We start from the raw sequence: 18811 nt of genomic DNA, 5'->3' as shown, positions 1-18811 counted from the left end.
AGGTTTAAAGTTTGAAAAATCGGAATTTTCTGTTTCCGGTGCGAATAGCCAGAAAATAAAATTCGCGCGATCGGGAACCTGCTAGGAGCAATCCTGAGGTCAGACAAGAACATTTAAACAGATTTAATTTCTAACCCTGGCGTCAGGGTAGATCCAGCATGCATATATATTATGCTTTAGAATAGTCATTCTCAAAGTTAACAATAATATTTCAGAAGCATAATTTTAATCTGGTTAAATTAATATTAACTTTACAAGCGAATACAAGATTTTATTCTATCGTAAAATGAAATCCCCGTCAAGTTTGCGTCTCTGCGTAAATTTAACCCTGTGCCGCGCATCCCACACGTGTCTCTCACTCGTTGAGATATGAAGAGGGGGCCGCTATTACGGGAAAGTAGATTTAAGACGCTCCCATCCCTGGACCCTGCCATTGACCTGCCGGCTCGTTCGACGGTCACACGGTAAGATTTGATTTCATTTAGAGCTTTTGTTTTGATTCAGTCAATATTTACACGGGCGCCTTTTTAAATACACGTCAAGTGTTATCCTATCCTCTTTTACATACTAATATTATCTATATTACAAAATCACAGGCAACAAATGCAGATATTATGTCGTAAAACTGATTTCCATGCAATATTTTTTATAGCTTTTAGAAATATCTGGTCTTCCTCAATCAATTTTATCTCTATACCGGTAAATTATTAATGGGCTCTGGGCCGAAATATTTAGGAACACACAAAGTCTCTGGTTATTTGGAGAGATTTGTAGCTGTACGTCTGGTGCATAAGCCAACAAGAGGTTGGTCTCGTATCAGGAGGAATTTACTCCTATATATTTGACCAAAAAATGTTTCATGCACTCCAGGATATACGAAGAATACAGGGTAAAAATTCCGTAAAAAGTGGACGGCACGAGTCCAGCGCGGTGTTATTCCGCGAGTATCTCACGCCGGCCATGGCTCTCACAACCCTTTTTTGCGCCACAAAAACATTTTTGAGAGATGGTGAACCGTCCCAAATAATGATCGAGTATACAAGATGGGCGTACGCGAAGTAAACTTTTTGTCACTTTTTCTCTTAACATTGTCTTTATAATCAACTCACTTAAATTCAGATGTTTAAACAGATTCATTTTTAAATTAAAAAGTGCTTTCCTTGAAAGGCACAGGCAAAATTAAAAATATTTCGTTGTTCTTCAAAATAAAAGCTCTAAACTTATGGCTGGATTACCCGCATTTAATAGTATCCCCAGCAATCAGTTATCTTTCTCGAGCTGATCACAAAATTCATGCATTCAGATTTATTGAAAACTAGAATGATATAGGCTTTCAAAAATTGAAAGCAATTCTAGGTTCTAGGTAATTAAAATTAACATTGTCATTCGTCACAATCCTGCTCGTCGGTTGAAAAAGTGCCAATCAGATTTTTCATTGAATCGCCACATCGAAACAACAGCAAAAAAATAGAAACCGGTTTTTGCGCTTGCTAAAATTGGCTTGGCCAGCGGAGCAAACACGAAAACAGTCATTGTCCTCTGTCGACCCCCAAATAATCTGATTTTCACATAGAAACAGCTCTCGTGTATGAATTTTTTACCTTTCAATCATACAGACAAGCACACTTTTCACTTAAATATTTTATTTAATGATGTCAGAAAATCGATTTATTTATTTTAATCTTTTCATCAAAGCAGAAATTAAATTTATGTTTTGACACCTGTTTATTTGTACAGGATGGAAAATTTGAAACAAACTGAGTATCCTGAAGGTGGTGGTTGGGTTAGAGTGAAAATACCAACAGGAGAGTGTGAAATTTGGAATGCGAGTAAAAACAAACGTGTACTAGCTGAGCAGGAAACATTTTAGTTTTAAAGTATTTTGGACTAAAATTGTCCATTTAGGAAGGGGTCCATGTTTATCGTTACAAATCATCAAAATGAATCCCTCTGCTGCTGATTGTGAGAGCTGATGCAATTTCCTGTCTTTTTCAGATAGTAAAAAATTGTGCTGCAAATCTGACCGAAAATTCTTGTACAAAGTTACCAACAAAATTTAGAGCTTGGAAAAAAATCAGTACAGCCAAATTTTAGCTTGAGTCTTTGTTGTAATATCTCCTAAACAAATCAAAACTTTCCTTCAAGCTAAAATTGTGCTGCAAGCGATTTCCTAAAAGTCTCATGCCTAGAAAAAAATAAAAAAAATGAAAAATTACGTATCATTCGACTCGTCTTGACGCGACTAATCCAGAAAATTTTGGCTTTAGAAAATGTTGGAAAAATATGAGCTTAATTGAATGACCGCATTATTTAATTTTTACTCCTCCATTTCCAGGTACCATGGAGCCAACAAATTTTCAAATAGTTCTGCTCTTGATGGCGAGTTTAGCAATAGGGATTGAAAGCGTGTCTCCAAGAGCACCGTTGTTCTCGACAACAAGCGTCGCCGAGCCGGAACTGACAACAGCTAATTCTTTATCGGCCTCGACTACCGCGCTTCCAACACCTTCATATCGCCTACCGGGAGATCTGCGTCCAGAACATTACACTTTGGAACTTAAAACTTTCCTGGACGAAGAAAATTCGCGATTCGAAGGACGCGTCCTGATTAGGGTTAAATGTGAGAAGGACACGTCTCGAGTGGTGCTGCATTCTACAGACCTCATCTTAAAAACTGACCAAGTGCGAGTCGGAGACAAAGAAATCATCGGTCACGAGTTTGACACTCGAAACGAATTCTACATAATCAACCTGAAAGAGGAGCTGAAATCAGGGAGCAAATATTTGATTGAAATTCCCTTTAAGGGATATTTGACCACCAACTTGAAAGGTTACTATCGAAGCAGCTATCAAGATAAAGCGACTGGAGACAAAAAGTAAATATTGTTTATTTTTGGCTAAATATGTAGTAAATGCTTGACAGGTGGATTGCAACAACGCAATTCGAAGCAATTGACGCCCGCAGAGCGTTTCCTTGTTTTGATGAGCCCGCGATGAAAGCTGTTTTCCAAGTGAACATGATTCGTCGCAAGGGTTTCACCTCCATAAGCAACATGCCACTGGCCAAATCAGTCCAACTGTACGATTTTTAATTAAAATATTTATTTAAAAAATTAATCCATTTGCCAATATAGTGAGGATGATTGGTTCCGCGACGAATACGTTGAGAGTGTGCGAATGTCGACGTACTTGGTGGCGTTTGTCGTTTCCGACTTTGCACACCTCCAATCCAGCCCTGACAACACCACCTTCAGGGTGTGGGCTCGACATGATGCCATAGAACAGGCCCGATACTCGCTGGAAATCGGCCCAAAAGTACTGGAATTTTTCGAGGAGTATTTCAACGTGCCTTATCCCCTTCCTAAAATGGATATGATCGCGCTGCCCGATTTCTCGGCGGGTGCAATGGAAAATTGGGGATTGGTTACTTACAGGTAAATAAACTTCAAATTCTAGCAATTTTTTTAAATTAATAATTATTTATTGGACACCGACGGCGTACGACTTAATTAAACTTTTTGTGTTATAACAGGCAGCTTTGTGATAATGTTACAGGCTTTTTGATACACTAGAGTAAATGATACCATCGCAATTAATAGATTTACAATTTTTAATAAAAGCCAAGATGAAAACGTCTATGAGGACAGATCACATTTGAGGAAATTATATTGTAGCCAGGAAAGGAACATCTTGATAACGTAGTCCAAAATCCTTGCAATTTCTTTCAGTTCATGCAAAATTAGACTAAAATTTGATTGCAATTTTATATAGGAGCAGTTATTTGCGAGATTGGAGGTCGATTGGACGCGATTTTTCAGCGTTGAAATTTTTAGGTGGCAGTCATATTTGCTTAAAGTACTTGTTAATAGATGGTGAAATTCCAAATTTGAAGCCCGGGAATGGGGGCGTTCCCTATTTTTTCGGTATCTCAAAAATACCCGAAAAACGAATTGTGTTAATGAATTGTAAACTGCAACTCTTGACTGCATTGAGGTATCACCTTGAAATTTTCACTGCCCAACCTAGTTTTTGATCCTGAACAACTTTTGCATTTACAAAAAATTCGCAGGTCGAAGGTCAAGGTCACCTTTTGCGACCTTTTTTTGAAAATTCAAAATTAAGGGATGATAGCCCCCTACGATTTTTTTGGGATTCAGGGCTGAAATGTAGCCCGTGAAATTCTGCAAAAGCACACCAAGTTTCATAGGTGCAATCGCGAAACTTTTGCTGCAATTTGAATTTGAAGTTTGAAAACCTGCTCGAGGCCGCTTTACCGCGCGTGGACTTTGAGCAGCGAGTTCACCTCTCGTTCTTCAAGTTGATTTTTTTCGCATTTCACTTGCTTAGAAACACCAATGGGGCCTAGGGTAGACCAAGGAAGGTCAAAATCGACCTTCAGGGTCTGTCCCTGACGTGACCCTGAGATCCGAAATATCGAAAATTTCCAATTTCATCGAACTTGGTGTCCTTTAATAGGTTTTCACCATCGTAGAGCTCAAATATATAGCCAAAACCACCAAATGACAATCCCGAAACCGGTTCTTGAAATAATTGTGGTAGCCATTCATCCAGACGTGATGTGTGAAATGGTCAAAATTTTGAAATTTTTAATTTATGAAAAGATACTTCTTATTTGCACATATAAAGTATAATATGTGCTGATAATAAAGGATCTTATGCTTAATGCTATAAAAAATGTTATTAAATGCAATAACAAAAATTAATCTACTTTAAAAAACTAAAAAAAATTTATTTCCATACTTTTTTAAGAAAAAATTTTAAACGTGTAATTTATTTGTTATTGCTCTAAATATATTTGTTAACTTTGTAAAAAAAACGATCGGTTTTTTTAAAACTCAATATAAATTTCGTAAGTACAAAACAGAAGAATCTTTTCATAAATTTTAGATTTCAAAATTTGACAATTTTAACACATGGAATTATGGCAAATACCACAAATATTTCAAGAACTGGTTTCAGGATTGTCATTCGGCAGTTTTGGCTGTATATTTGAGCTCTACGGTGGTGAAAACCTATTAAAGGACACCAAGTTCGATGAAATTGGAAATTTTCGATATTTCGGATCTCAGGGTCACGTCAGGGACAGACCCTGAAGGTCGATTTTGACCTTCCTTGGTCTACCCTAGGCCCCATTGGTGTTTCTAAGCAAGTGAAATGCGAAAAAAATCAACTTGAAAAACGAGAGGCGAACTCGCCGCTCAAAGTGCATGCGCGGTAAAGCGGCTTCGAGCAGGTTTTCAAACTTCAAATTCGAATTGCAGCAAAAGTATCGCGATTGCACCTATGAAACTTGGTGTGCTTTTGCAGAATTTCACGGGCTACATTTCAGCCCTGAACCCCAAAAAAATCGTAGGGGGCTATCATCCCTTAATTTTGAATTTTCAAAAAAAGGTCGCAAAAGGTGACCTTGACCTTCGACCTGCGAATTTTTTGTAAATGTAAAAGTTGTTCAGGATCAAAAACTAGGTTGGGCAGTGAAAATTTCAAGGTGATACCTCAATGCAGTCAAGAGTTGCAGTTTACAATTCATTAACACAATTCGTTTTTCGGGTATTTTTGAGATACCGAAAAAATAGGGAACGCCCCCATTCCCGAGCTTCAAATTTGGAATTTCACCATCTATTAACAAGTACTTTAAGCAAATATGACTGCCACCTAAAAATTTCAACGCTGAAAAATCGCGTCCAATCGACCTCCAATCTCGCAAATAACTGCTCCTAGAGTCATCGATCTTATTTAAAATAAATTCGTAAGGATATGTAGAAGGGAGAGTGATTATATTTGGACTTCAGGTCATTTACAAAAAATCAGTTCATTTAATTTTTAAAGTTAAACATATAATTTTTAGAGAGACGGCTATGTTGTATGAGGAAGGTGTTTCTGATCTGAACGCTAAAGAACGGGTGACAAGCGTTGTGGCCCACGAATTAGCTCACCAGTGGTTTGGAAATTTGGTCACCATGAAGTGGTGGGATGACATTTGGCTCAACGAAGGATTTGCTTCTTACGTTCAAGGGCTCGGAACTAATCATGTAACGTTTTCTGGTATTTTGATTATATTTATACTATATAATTCGATGTGGTGTTAGGTTCAACCATCGTGGAATTATCCTGACTATTTGGCAGTTAAAGCTCTCCAGAAAATCTTTTCTAAAGATTCTTTAAAATCGTCACATCCCGTTTCAAATAATATTCAGCATCCCAGTGAAATCTGGCAATTATTTGATGACATATCATACTCCAAAGGTTTGTTTGAGTTTCTATTATTGATTGTGAAATTCCACCTGATTTTTTTTATTACAGGCTATCTAGTTTTGAGAATGTTAAACTACGTTTTGGGCGAGGAAACCTTCAGGCGAGGCGTCGGCAGATATTTAAAGACTCACCAGTATAGCAACGCGGTCCAAAATGATTTGTGGGCCAGTTTTGAGGAACAGTCACGAGACGACTCTGCTCGAGGTATTTATTCAGATTATTTAAATAGCTTAATTAATACGAACCTGAATTAATAAATTTCTTACCGATATAATTTAATTCAAATTGTGTTGAGCAGATTCTAGTCGAAAAGAAGCGCCAAGAGAAGCGACAGTGAAAGAAATCATGGACAGCTGGACGCTTCAAACTGGATATCCGGTGATTCACGTCAAGCGTAATTACGAGAAAGGAAGCGCAGAACTGTGGCAGGTAATATATCATTATCCGAAAGCTGCAAGGTTTATTTTATATTGAAACGCCTGCATTGGCCGTAGACAGCAACTCGCAACACTTCTATCATTTACCAGTTGCCTATTTTTTCCCCCAGAATCGTTTTGTGACTGATTCGCTTGGCCGTTCGAGTGAGGATCGCGAGAGCTTGTGGTGGGTTCCCATCAGCTACACGGACCCGTCGAATGCGCTCCTTGACATGAGCACCAAGCCTCGCTTCTGGATGAACACGTCTAATGCAACTCTGACAGATCTGCCCAAAAAGGACCAATGGCTCCTGCTCAACGTTAATGCCACTGGTAATACATTATCAATGAAATATTTAATTTAACCTATAATTTTCCAGCTTTGTACCGGATAAATTATGATTCTGAAAATTGGGATCTTTTGTCCACTGTGCTGAGAACCGAGAAAAACCACGGAGGGATTCCCACTTTGAACAGAGTGCAGATCATCGACGACGCGTTCAGTCTGGCCAAGGCTGGTTTACTCGAGTACAATTTGGCCCTGAACCTTCTTCGCTATCTTCCCCATGAAAGAGAATACTTTCCGTGGCGCGCCGCCTTCTCGAACCTGGAATACTTGTCCAGGATGACAAAACGAGGAGGAGGATATGGTCCATTTAGAAAATTCGTCCGCGCTCTTCTAACTCCCGTTTACAACGCACTTGACGAACCTTTCACGTAAGCAATTTAATGATTTATTTTTTTAAATAAATATTTATTTTTAAAATAAAAATAATCCATTTTTTCAGGCCAAGTGTGGCCGTAGACACTATCCCGCAGATGAAACACCGCGCTCAGGTTCTAAGCTGGTCATGCTCCTTGGGGGTGTCCGACTGCGAGGAGCAAGCCGTGGCTCTTTTCAAAACCTGGCAGCAGCAAACCGCCGAGGATCCAGACGTTGTTAATCCGTACGATTGAAACAAATGCGTTCCCACGTAAAATTAATTTAATATTTTTTAAAGCATCCCTGTTGAACTGAGAGGCGTGGTCTACTGCCACGCTGTAAAATCAGGAGGCGAACCAGCCTGGGACTTTGTGTGGAAGAGATTTTTGGGCTCGAACGTCGCCGCAGAAAAAAATAAACTTTTGTCTGCTTTAGGATGCGCACGAGAAATGTGGCTTTTGCACAGGTGAACACGAAGCATAAAAGACTTAATGTTTGTAAAGGTTCATGGGAAATTTCAGATTTTTGGACATGTCAATGAACGAAACTTCAGGCATTCGCAAGCAAGATGTAACCAGCGTGTTTAATTCGGTGGCCACTAGCTCGAGCGGCTTCTACATTGCGAGAGAATTTCTTTTCTCCCGCATCAAAGATATTCACTCTTAGTAGGTTTTTCATGGAAATAATTAGATTCAAATATTTATTAATTGAATTTTAGTGTTAGTCCGGAATTCTCTCGAGTTGGAAAATACGTTGAAGGTGTTTCTCGTTTGATGAGCACGAAAAATGATTTGGAGCAGGTAAAATAAAACTCAAAATAAATTTACTATCGCTCTATTCCTCTATTACAATTACAGATCAAGCAATTTGTGGAACTGAACTCCGAATATCTCAAAGGGGCGAAATTTGCAGTGAAGCAGGCACTGGAGAATGTCGAGTTGAACGTGCAGTGGCACTCGAGATACTATTCAACAGTTATTGAGTGGTTCTCCTCTTTCGCTAATAAAGAACTATCCGCGTGATCCGAAAGTACCACTATCTATCTCAATTCTAAATGTATTTAAATTTTTTTATTTATTTCCCATTTAAAATGAAAGCAGAAAATTTATTCATATGTTTTTATTCCAAATTTTTGGTTTCCTTTTGCAGATTATACACGGAAACCCCGATTTTGTTTAATTTGGAAACAAAATAAATTTAAGAAAATTTGAATGGCTGTGTTTGTATTTCTTTCTTTGTTAATTAATAATTTTTTACCTGTGAAATTGAATTTGATTTGACTATCCACCATTAAAAAGGATTCTGTTAAATACGAATAAAACAAATATGGGGCAACCCGCTTTTGTTGCACTCTTTAATAACAAGTTTCACTCAAGCATCAAATCTATCTCGTCAGCAGCAGAGTACGTGATTAATTTCGTAGGATCAGAGGCTTATACTTACTTTGTAATAGTGTTGCGTCATTTGCACGCTTTTTGCACGCATTTAACCGGTTTCGTAAAGTCGAACAAAAGAGACGCGTGTGTAATAATGAATGCCTATTATAGCACAGAAATTGCACAACAGAAAATGAAAGTATGCTGCCAATGTCAACAAAAAAGCGCTTGATTTTCTTTTAAGTTTCAATTATAATTCTAGAAATAAATTCTCGTTTCATTTATAAATATTATTTTCTTATTTTAAAACCTAGATATAATGAAAAATATTTAATTCTATATTATTGAGAGTTTTGTTTGATTTCTGGTGTAAATTTTGTCTTTCAACCCGTGACCCTTTGTCTGCTGGAACACAAACCACAAACTTTAGCCGTTAAAATTATACGCGTACTTCTGGACAGCTGCAGCATTAGCATTATTAGAACTGGCGCCCTTTGTATTTGCATCGATTTTTGTTTGCAAAGAAAAGAGCGATTGCGCTGGAAAGGACGTTAAGGTTCCATCACACGCGCATAGCCGTGCTAAAAGAGGGGACCGGCGCTGCGCTGCGGGAGGTGCAGGTTCGAGACAGGCACCGCGCGCCACCGCGGACCCAGCCATTGACCCAGCAGCTCTCCTGACGGACGGCCACACGGTAAGACTATTCACTCTTGGTTATTCTTGCATGTCAATACACAAAATTAAAAAAAAAAATTAAAAGAAAATATAATACTAGCAAAATATTACATCGTAGTTAACTCCTTGCTTATTTTTTTTTAATAATTTCTCTGATAAGAGTTATTTTAACTTGAAAAATGTTATCGATACTTAATTTCATACAAACAATTATTTATTTCCTGGTGCTACGCTTGAAATTTATTCAATCGGTTTCACTTCTCGATTCTCGAGCTGACCTTATTTCCGCGCTTTTTACGCGCAGCATCATCTGGTTCTGATTGAATACTGAGTAAAGGATGAACTAGTTGCTGTCACACGATACCGAGAAACAGGTTTTTGAAGGCCGAAAATTATCTTGAACGCGAAACCGATCCGAGTTATTGACCTCTTTAGTGATAGTCTTTTGGTGCGGCTACCAAAACGATGTTTTTCTCAATACTTTTACTTCACCTGTCTTTGAATATTTTTTCTCTCTGTCTAATAATAATATAGAGCTTCAGGCTGGCAAGCGTACCGTACACTTGTAATTTTCTTTGCTGCATGTATAATTTGTACATAACGCGATAAGATGAGGGAAGTGTAGGAATTAGCATGGCAATCAGGACCTTATAGCACCTATTTCAGTTGAGGTAATCAACTCTTTGAGCAATTTGCATCGTAAACGAAGCTCTCCTTCTTTTATGGCGAGAATAGTACAATTTAATCATATAGAGGAACGTTATTTTCACACTCTGTGTGCATTTAAAAAAAAATCATCTCGAATACAGACCGAAGTAGAGCAGAAGGATGCAAGTGAAATTGATTAGATTTGATTTTTGGGGGGCGGAAAACATATAGATCGACACCATGGACGGTCAAAATCGGCGAAATTGAACAATTAACCAAAATAAATCACCTCCAGGGGATAAGGGATGATTTACACTCCTTATAGAAACTAATAACTTTTCAAAAAGGATCACCTAAATTGCCAAATCTGGCTGAAAAATCGGGAAGCTAGCGTAAATTGAATTTAGAATTATTATTTTGGGGCAAGAAACACGATTTTCAAAATTCAAATTCAAATTTCTCAAAAATGCGGAACACCCGATGCACAAAACTTTTATATGCTTTTTTTATCAAATAAGCCCGTTTTATCTAACCAGCCCGTTGGCTCGCATTGTTAAGGCACTCTCAGGAGTGTCAAAGCAATGGGAGGTATTTGAGCAATTCGGAGTTCTAATACTGGCTACCTAATGTCAGAGATGGCAAAGAGTGGTTAGTTTAGTAACTCGAATTGCTCAAATTGCTCGACGGGCTGGGAGGCGCACCGGCGCCGACTCGCTACTTGCTGGTTTGCACCTTTCCAGCATGCGTGATTTGGCTTCACGGGACGAATGTCTAGCGTTTCAATGCAGTCCTCGGTGCGGAGGCAAGTGGCCCTTGAGTGGGCTGGGTCCCTGTGCGGCCCGGTGCGCCCATGTTATCCGTTCGCGGTGTTATTGGGACCCGGGTTTCAGCATTCGTGCTAGTGCAGTGCGCGCCCTTCCCGGTCCTCCTCGGACAGGGATAAAAAGAGCAAAAAAAGGCGAATTTCGGCTATCTTAGAATTCAAATTTTTTGTGCCCTTCGATATGCAAAGATTTCTTGAAATCTTAGGTTGAATTTTAGTGACCTTGACCTTTGACCTACGAAGTTTTTTGTTGGGCGTTTAATGTATTGGTCACTTCTTTATTAATTTATCTTTGCTCTCACTGCAGCAAAAAGTCCGTGAAAATATTTTATTTTAAATTATCCAACTTTGAGCCCCCCTGAAAACTAGGCAATTTTTGGAATTATGACCTAAAACTTCATTAATTTTTATTTAACTTTTGGCATGTCACTACAAAATAGAGCAGGTGGAATGCATCACTACAATGCACACAAGGAAATATGAAAAATAGCACAGTATTAATAATAATCATCATTTCTGCGCACTCATTAATCTTAAATATAATTTAAATAATCATCAACATCCTAAAATATTTTTCCACGCGTATGCAAAGTTGAGCAAAGCATTTGATTTTTGGCCAAAAGGTGGGAGGTGGACCTTTCCTAGCTTAGACTGTGCCAAAAATTGTAAATCTAATCAAATTTCAAGCAATTCCAGGCATTTAAATTACGGAAATAAATTGGCAAGCTCGGAAAACACTGCATTGCTAAAAAATTGTTTTTCTGCAATTTCGCGCATTTTCCCGAAACACCGGAATATTTTAAGATAAAAAATCCTCATGATGAATGACAAAAAATAGGGATTTTTACAAAATCACTATAAAAGCCACTTGTTTCTTGTTTCACTAAAAGACCGACAATTCAAACACTATCATCGTAATTTTCCAAAAGTTCTGAAATTTTTGAAGTGAAATTTTCAGGCGTGAATTCGAAAAAATGAGGAAAACCCCAAACTAATGGTTTTTTATCACTAAAAACCAGTGGTTTATTTTTGCGCATTGCAACATTGCTGAACCCTGCTTGTTCCCTTTTTGAATTTCTCAAAATGTTGATTCGCAGGCGCGATGGGTTCAATAGCGCTGGTCCTAGTGCTGTTCACGGCCAGTTTCGCATGCGGACAAGAGAGCATCTCTACTGCGAGCGAAGATTTATCCACCTCGACCGCTGCCAGCGTTGAGAGCGACCTGTCGACGGCCAATTCGCTGGCGGCCTCGACCACCGCGTCACCCGCTGCCGCCTCGAATGCGACTTCGTACCGGCTGCCCGAAAACCTGCGCCCGGAACATTACACTTTGGAAATAAAAACCTTCCTCGAGGAAGACAACTTCAGATTCGAGGGACGCACGGTGATCAGGGTCATTTGCGCGGAGGACACGTCCAAAGTGGTGCTGCACTCGAGAGGACTCAATTTGACCACTGACGACGTCAACGTGACCGACAACGCGACTGGCCACAATTTGCAAATCGCTGGACACGAGATTGACGCTGAAAACAGCTTTTACATTATTCATCTGAACGAAGAGCTGAAATCAGGGCACAAATACATCATTGACATTCCGTACACGGGAGCCCTCACCACTAACTTGGCAGGCTACTACAGAAGCAGCTATAAAGACAAAGCCACTGGAACCACAAAGTAAGCGACAATTTTTAATTACAAAAATAACTGAAAATTGGATATGGAGCTACAAATTTCATTTTTGATAAAGTTTGTATTGTAAAATCATGATTTAGGGAAATTTCCTCTAAATTCGCACATTATTGGACAGATCGCGAAGAGAGAGAGAGAGAGAGAGGGGGGGATCAAGCAAAAAATAATTTAATTTGAAATTTTTTTATTACATTAAAACAATTTAGAATCAAGCTGGCATCTTGAACCTTTAAATGAATTTTTTCAAGCAGTATCTTGAATATTTATTAGTTTCCTCATCGTGGAAATTTCCCAGAGAAGTCGTTCTCTCAATAAACAACTAGCTCTGGTATAACCCACGGTGCGCGAGTAAAAGTGACTCTGAAAACTTGCTCCATTCTCACTCACATTCGCTAAATGGGTTTGTTTTCTTGGCGGCCGGCCAGATGGAAACCGCAGAAGCACTAACGTGTATAATAATCGAATCAAATGTACATAATCCACCCAGCACCTGTCAACGGCAATGACACAGTTGCCCCGCGTGAATGCTAATTATTGTGGTTTTGACACGCGCGCGCCTGCCTTCATCACGTTGCACGCACACGAAGACAGTAGTTTGTTGTTGTAAAACTCTCAAATAATAATAGCAATTTTTAGATGGATGGGAGTGACACAATTCGAGCCGGTGGACGCCCGCAGAGCCTTTCCTTGTTTTGATGAGCCCGCTATGAAGGCTGTTTTCCAAGTGAACATGATTCGCCGCAAGGGTTTCACCTCCATCAGCAACATGCCGCTGGCCAAATCAGTCCAACTGTATGACTTTTATTTTAAAGACCGTCTTTGACGAAAATTCTGAGTACACCAATCGATTCTTGAGGGTCAAATTAGGTAAAGTGGATATTTTTTCCAACCTAATAGTCCAGCGCGACGTGCGAACTTTTTCTTCCCGCCAAAACAGTATGAATGCGAGAAGTGCGCATGCGTCAGAGCTGGTTTGAGCAGAGAGACCGCCTGTACAAATGACTTCTTTGTCAGATCCTGCAGCATGCGCAGATCTCAGATATAGATTAATATTTTTTGGCGGGAAAGAAGTTCGCACGACGTCGCACTGCACTTTTTGGTCGGAAAAAATATTCAATTTACTTAATTCGACCCTCAAGAATCGATTGGTGTGATCAGAAACTTCGTCAAAGACGGTAATTAAAAAATTAAACCATTTTCAAATAGTGAGGACGATTGGTTCCGCGACGAATACGTTGAGAGTGTGCGAATGTCGACGTACTTGGTGGCGTTTGTCGTTTCCGACTTTGCTTACTTGGAATCCACCCCTGCCAACACCACCTTCAGGGTGTGGGCCCGACCTGACGCTATCGCCCAGGCCAGCTATTCCCTCGATATCGCTCCGAAGGTGCTTGATTTCTTTGAAGATTATTTCAACGTGCCGTATCCCCTTCCTAAAATGGATATGATTGCTGTGCCGGATTTCTCGTCAGGTGCAATGGAAAACTGGGGATTGGTCACTTACAGGTAAAACGAGAAACGATAGCATTAACGAAAAAACCCTAATTTGAAGTACATAGAGAAACGGCTATGCTGCACGAGGAAGGAGTTTCGCCCGCCAGCTCCAAAGAGTCCGTTACGCGCGTGGTTGCTCACGAATTAGCACACCAGTGGTTTGGAAATTTGGTCACCATGAAGTGGTGGGATGATATTTGGCTTAATGAAGGATTTGCTACTTACGTCGCAGCGCTGGGAACTTCTCATGTAAATTGATTCATTTTTAAGTAGTATTATTTTTTAAATAAATTAAATGTATTAGGCCCAGCCAACATGGAACTCGCTGGAAGACCAAATGACGGAGTCTCTTCTTACCGTCTTCTCCGTGGACTCTTTGCAATCTTCGCATTCAGTCTCGAATAACATCAAGAATGCGAATGAAATCTGGCAACTGTTTGATGCGATCTCATACTCCAAAGGTACGCATTCTGAGAAAAATGTAGCACTCAAATTAAGAACGCAACTTTGTGTCACACCGTGAGTACGGCTGGATGTTTTTAGATCTCACGGTGAGACTCTAAATTGCGTTCTCAATTTGAAAAGCTGCATTTTGCTTCTCACTGTACGAATTTTGCCTCTGAGTTCGCAAGAGAAACTGAAAGATAAATTAATTTCTGCTCAGGTGCCATTATTCTGAGGATGATGAACCACTTTTTGGGCGAGGGCACTTTTAGACGCGGCGTGAACAGATACCTGAAGGCCCACCAGTTCAACAACGCGGCCCAAGACGCTTTGTGGGCTTGTTTAGAGGAGCAAGCGCAACTCGATTCCGCAAAAGGTAAGAGGCAGAAAAGAGTGCGTTGGCATATTTCTTTCAGCAATGGGGTGCGGGGGGATTTTAATGTCGAACGGTTTTGAACTGAGGTTGATAATGCTGGAAAGGTGGCTGGCGATATCGTAGCAGAATGCTGCGCCGCAGAAAAAAGAACCGCGCACTGCACTTGCACCCGCACCGCCAGCAACGCTTTTCAGAATTATTCGGATGCCACCCAGGTGAAAGAACCCGTAGAGATTTTCAGAAGCCACGAGCCATGATTTGTTTAGAGGGGTAAAATTTGGCTGTTGATAAACCTCAACTGTTTGACAGATCCTGAGAATAAGTCAGCTGCACCGGGCAGAGCGACAGTAAAAGAAATCATGGACAGCTGGACCCTCCAAACTGGATATCCTGTCATTCACGTCATGCGCAATTACGAGGCAGGAACTGCTGAGCTTACGCAGGTAATACCAATAACCGAAAGCCAGGGTTTCTAATATTGTAAATTGTAACGCCTGCATTGGCCGTAGACAGCAACTTGCAACACACTTTTGCTTCACCAGTTGCCTATATCTTCCCCCAGAATCGTTTTGTGACTGATTGGCTCGGTCGGTCGAGCGACGAGAGCTTGTGGTGGGTGCCCATCAGCTACACGGATCCGTCGAATGCGCTTCTCGACATCAGCACCAAACCTCGCTTCTGGATGAACACATCAAACGCAACTCTGACTGATCTGCCTAAAGAGGACCAATGGCTCCTGCTCAACGTCAATGCCACTGGTAAATTAATAATCCCTCAAATTTTTTAGATTGAACCAATAATTTTCCAGCTTTGTACCGGATAAATTATGACCTGAAAAATTGGGAATTGCTCTCGACTGCGCTGAGGACCGAGAAAAACCACGGAGGAATTCCTGGCTTGAACAGAGCACAATTGATCGACGACGCTCTTGACCTGGCCAGGGCAGGCTTGCTCGAGTACAACTCGGCCTTGAACCTTCTCCGCTACCTGCGTCAAGAGCGAGAGTACTTGCCCTGGCGAGCCGCTTTCTCGAACCTTGCCTACTTCACCAGGATGACGAGACGGGGCGCCGGCTTTGGACCTTTCAGAAACTTTATGAGAACCCTCCTCACACCCATTTACGAGGAACTTGACGAGCCCTTGAGGTGAAATTTTATTTTAAATTTTTAAAAAATCCAAGTATTGATTATATAATTAATAGGGCGAGAAAGGCTGATGACACTCTGCCGCAAACCAAACACCGCTCTCAGGTTCTAAGCTGGTCATGCACCATGGGAGTGTCTGACTGCGAAGCCAGGGCCACTGCCCTTTTCAAAACCTGGCAGGAACAAAGCGAGGACCCTGACGTCGTTAATCCGTAGGCTGAATTATTGCTTTTCTCGTAATTTTAATTTATTTTAAATTTCTGAAGCATTCCTGTTGACCTGAGAGGCGTGGTCTATTGCGCTGCTGTGAAATCCGGAGGGCAGCCAACCTGGGACTTTGTGTGGAAAAGATTTTTGGGCTCGAACGTCGGCGCAGAAAAAGGCAAACTGCTCTCTGCTTTAGGATGTGCGAAGGAAATGTGGCTGCTGCACAGGTAAACGCATTGAAATAGGTTAAACTTAATTTCATAACAAAAATTTATCGCAGATATTTGGACATGTCGTTGAATGAAACTACAGGAATCCGCAAGCAAGATGCTCTTAGCGTGTTTTATTCCGTGGCTCGCAGCTCGAGCGGCTTTTACGTGGCCAGAGAATTTCTTTTCACTCGAATCAAGGATATTCACGCCTTGTAAGTACTGATACATACTCTTCAATGCACCTAAATCAACTCAAATTTCAGCTTTAAGCCAAAATTCAATCGCATTGGACGCTTCGTTGGAGCTATTTGCGAGTCGATGAACACAGAATACGACCTGAACCAGGTAATTATTGATAATTAATAAATTTTTCTTTAATTTAAATCCCTGTATGATGACAGATTAAATCGTTCATTGATTTGAACGCCGAGTACCTCAAAGACTCGAAATTGCAAGTGAAGCAGGCGCTGGAAAATGTCCAGTTGAATGTGCAGTGGCATTCCCAGCACCACAAAACTGTCACCGAGTGGCTCTCCTCGCACGCCAATGAACAATACTTCGCGTAATTTAGATATAGATGTGTTGCTTAGCAAACAGAAAATCGTAAAAATGGGTATTCTTGTTATTGATGTTCTGTATAGCAAAAAGCATAAAAATTGTTTCAAATCGGATCATTCGCACACAAAGAATTATCATCGAATGTCACACCATAAATTAAATAAAAACGGAATATGTAACTAATTGTTGAACTGAGACTCATTGTGTTTTATTAAATTGGAAATGAAACTTAACAAATTCATAATTCAGGCTCTCAACGGAGCATTGAGCACTGCGCAGCATTTCCCACTCCACCTGATTTTGCTACTCAGGTATAGATCAAATTAATTCGAGTAGTCCATCCACGAGAGGAACGAAACAACACTCACATTCAACGTAACAGCGTATTTCAAAAAACAATGAAATTCGTTCCCTACAACAGCCTTGTTATTTGCATCGTTCTTGGTTGTCTACTTGCCATTGTAAGTACTGTATATTGCGGGGAAATGATATCTTATTAACTTATTATTTAAAAAGGGGAATGCATCTATTAATCAGAAAAAATGCCTTTTTCTCACTTCTATCCTAAACAACACAATTTATATGAAAATATTTGCTCTACTCGCGGATTTCGAGTTCAAATTGAATTTTTGATAATTTTTACATACGGCTATAAAAGCTAATAGATTAGATAGAAATCTCTCGGAAATTGTCATCTAGATTCTAGATTGACAATTTATTTTAATTTCTAAAAATGTTAGATTTATAAATAGAACTACGGATTTAATCTTAATAATTCAGCAACAATCTTGGAAAATACGGAAGAGCACATGAAAATTTATTCTTCTCAATTTATTATATAAAATAAGCCATTTTAAAAATTGATTCGTAAAAAGTAAAAATAAAGCTTGATTTTAAGAAAGCCACAATACAGAATTTCAAAATGTACGACAAGCCGTAAAAATAAAATAATATTTTATATTATTTATTTTTCAATATTATTTCTCCAACGCGGTTTTCTGTTTGAAAATATTGGAAAAATCCTAAAAATGGCAAATTTCAAGAAATTTCTTAAAGTTTTGTACAAACTCTTCAGAGTGCAAGCCCGCTGAGGAAGGTTCAACGAGGAGGAAAGAATCAAAAAGTAATCAAGATAGCCGTGATAGACCAGAGAGGTATTTTAAAAAAAAAATAGTTAAACGTGTGCCAATTTAAAACACCTCAAAAGAACTCGGCCAAGGTTGCAGGACCATGACACAAAATTCAAAAATTAAGTAGTCCATACATAAATCTGTATCCTGTAGGGAAAGTGACGCACGTGCTGAGTAAAGCTAATAAAGTAACCAGCACTAGACGAGCGTATATAATACGATGCTGCGGCGCCAAACCTAGTTTATGTTCCGGCTCCTCGAATAAGAAAAGACGCAATGAGACAGAAGCCCCAGAAAAAACAATATCAACAGAAATTACAACAGAGTCCACAGTAAAATAAATTACTCAGAACAGAAAATTAAATAAAAAAAAGAAGGTCCAGCAGGTTGACGCTGATCTTCTGAGACCAACTGAGCAAGAAGGTAGATTTAAACCATGTTCTTGTTAATCAGAAAATTGCATTAATTTTGATAAGTGACAGCTGAAAATGAGGTTTCTGGCACAACCTCCAAATTTAATGACGACCGGACGTTGGCAGGTTTGTCTGATTTTTATTTTTTGTTAAGGCTAACCATTAATTCATATCGAAATTTGTGTGACGGAAAAGCAGAGACGGATGTTACACCTAATGCATTAGA

At 39.6% G+C, this 18811-nt stretch overlaps 2 protein-coding genes across 2 annotated transcripts; both read left to right on the top strand.

The window, feature by feature from the left end:
• Positions 1-382: 382 nt before the first annotated feature.
• LOC135945431 (aminopeptidase Ey-like) lies at positions 383-8759 on the top strand. The gene is made up of 15 exons (XM_065493118.1): positions 383-464; positions 2336-2876; positions 2924-3079; positions 3135-3434; positions 5870-6053; positions 6111-6267; positions 6325-6480; positions 6575-6705; positions 6824-7025; positions 7073-7409; positions 7481-7639; positions 7694-7861; positions 7917-8060; positions 8114-8195; positions 8253-8759. Exons 2-15 carry the CDS (start codon positions 2341-2343, stop codon positions 8415-8417), a joined length of 2877 nt encoding a protein of 958 aa, XP_065349190.1. The 5' UTR covers positions 383-464; positions 2336-2340; the 3' UTR covers positions 8418-8759.
• A 607-nt stretch (positions 8760-9366) lies between these two features.
• Positions 9367-17239, top strand: LOC135945429 (aminopeptidase Ey-like). Its single transcript, XM_065493116.1, has 15 exons — positions 9367-9465; positions 12015-12591; positions 13243-13398; positions 13813-14112; positions 14166-14349; positions 14405-14561; positions 14765-14920; positions 15230-15363; positions 15483-15678; positions 15729-16065; positions 16122-16277; positions 16332-16499; positions 16553-16696; positions 16748-16829; positions 16886-17239. The coding sequence occupies exons 2-15, from the start codon at positions 12020-12022 to the stop codon at positions 17048-17050; spliced, it is 2907 nt and encodes a 968-aa protein (XP_065349188.1). The 5' UTR covers positions 9367-9465; positions 12015-12019; the 3' UTR covers positions 17051-17239.
• The last annotated feature ends 1572 nt before the right edge of the window (positions 17240-18811 follow it).

The sequence above is a fragment of the Cloeon dipterum genome, chromosome X, assembly GCF_949628265.1.
Source record: "Cloeon dipterum chromosome X, ieCloDipt1.1, whole genome shotgun sequence".
NCBI classification, from domain to species: Eukaryota; Metazoa; Arthropoda; class Insecta; order Ephemeroptera; family Baetidae; genus Cloeon; species Cloeon dipterum.
Note: the sequence above shows the minus strand (reverse complement) of the source record. Positions and strands in the feature narration are given on the sequence as shown.

Excerpts from the sequence above, each read along its gene's own strand:
- LOC135945429 (XM_065493116.1), top strand. The coding sequence starts at position 12,020 with ATGGGTTCAATAGCGCTGGTCCTAGTGCTGTTCACGGCCAGTTTCGCA. Across the intron at positions 14,562-14,764 it reads TGCGATCTCATACTCCAAAG|GTGCCATTATTCTGAGGATG; the intron begins GTACGCATTCTG and ends ATTTCTGCTCAG. Across the intron at positions 16,830-16,885 it reads CAGAATACGACCTGAACCAG|ATTAAATCGTTCATTGATTT; the intron begins GTAATTATTGAT and ends GTATGATGACAG.
- LOC135945431 (XM_065493118.1), top strand. The coding sequence starts at position 2,341 with ATGGAGCCAACAAATTTTCAAATAGTTCTGCTCTTGATGGCGAGTTTA. Across the intron at positions 3,080-3,134 it reads CTGGCCAAATCAGTCCAACT|TGAGGATGATTGGTTCCGCG; the intron begins GTACGATTTTTA and ends TTGCCAATATAG. Across the intron at positions 6,481-6,574 it reads ACGAGACGACTCTGCTCGAG|ATTCTAGTCGAAAAGAAGCG; the intron begins GTATTTATTCAG and ends TGTGTTGAGCAG.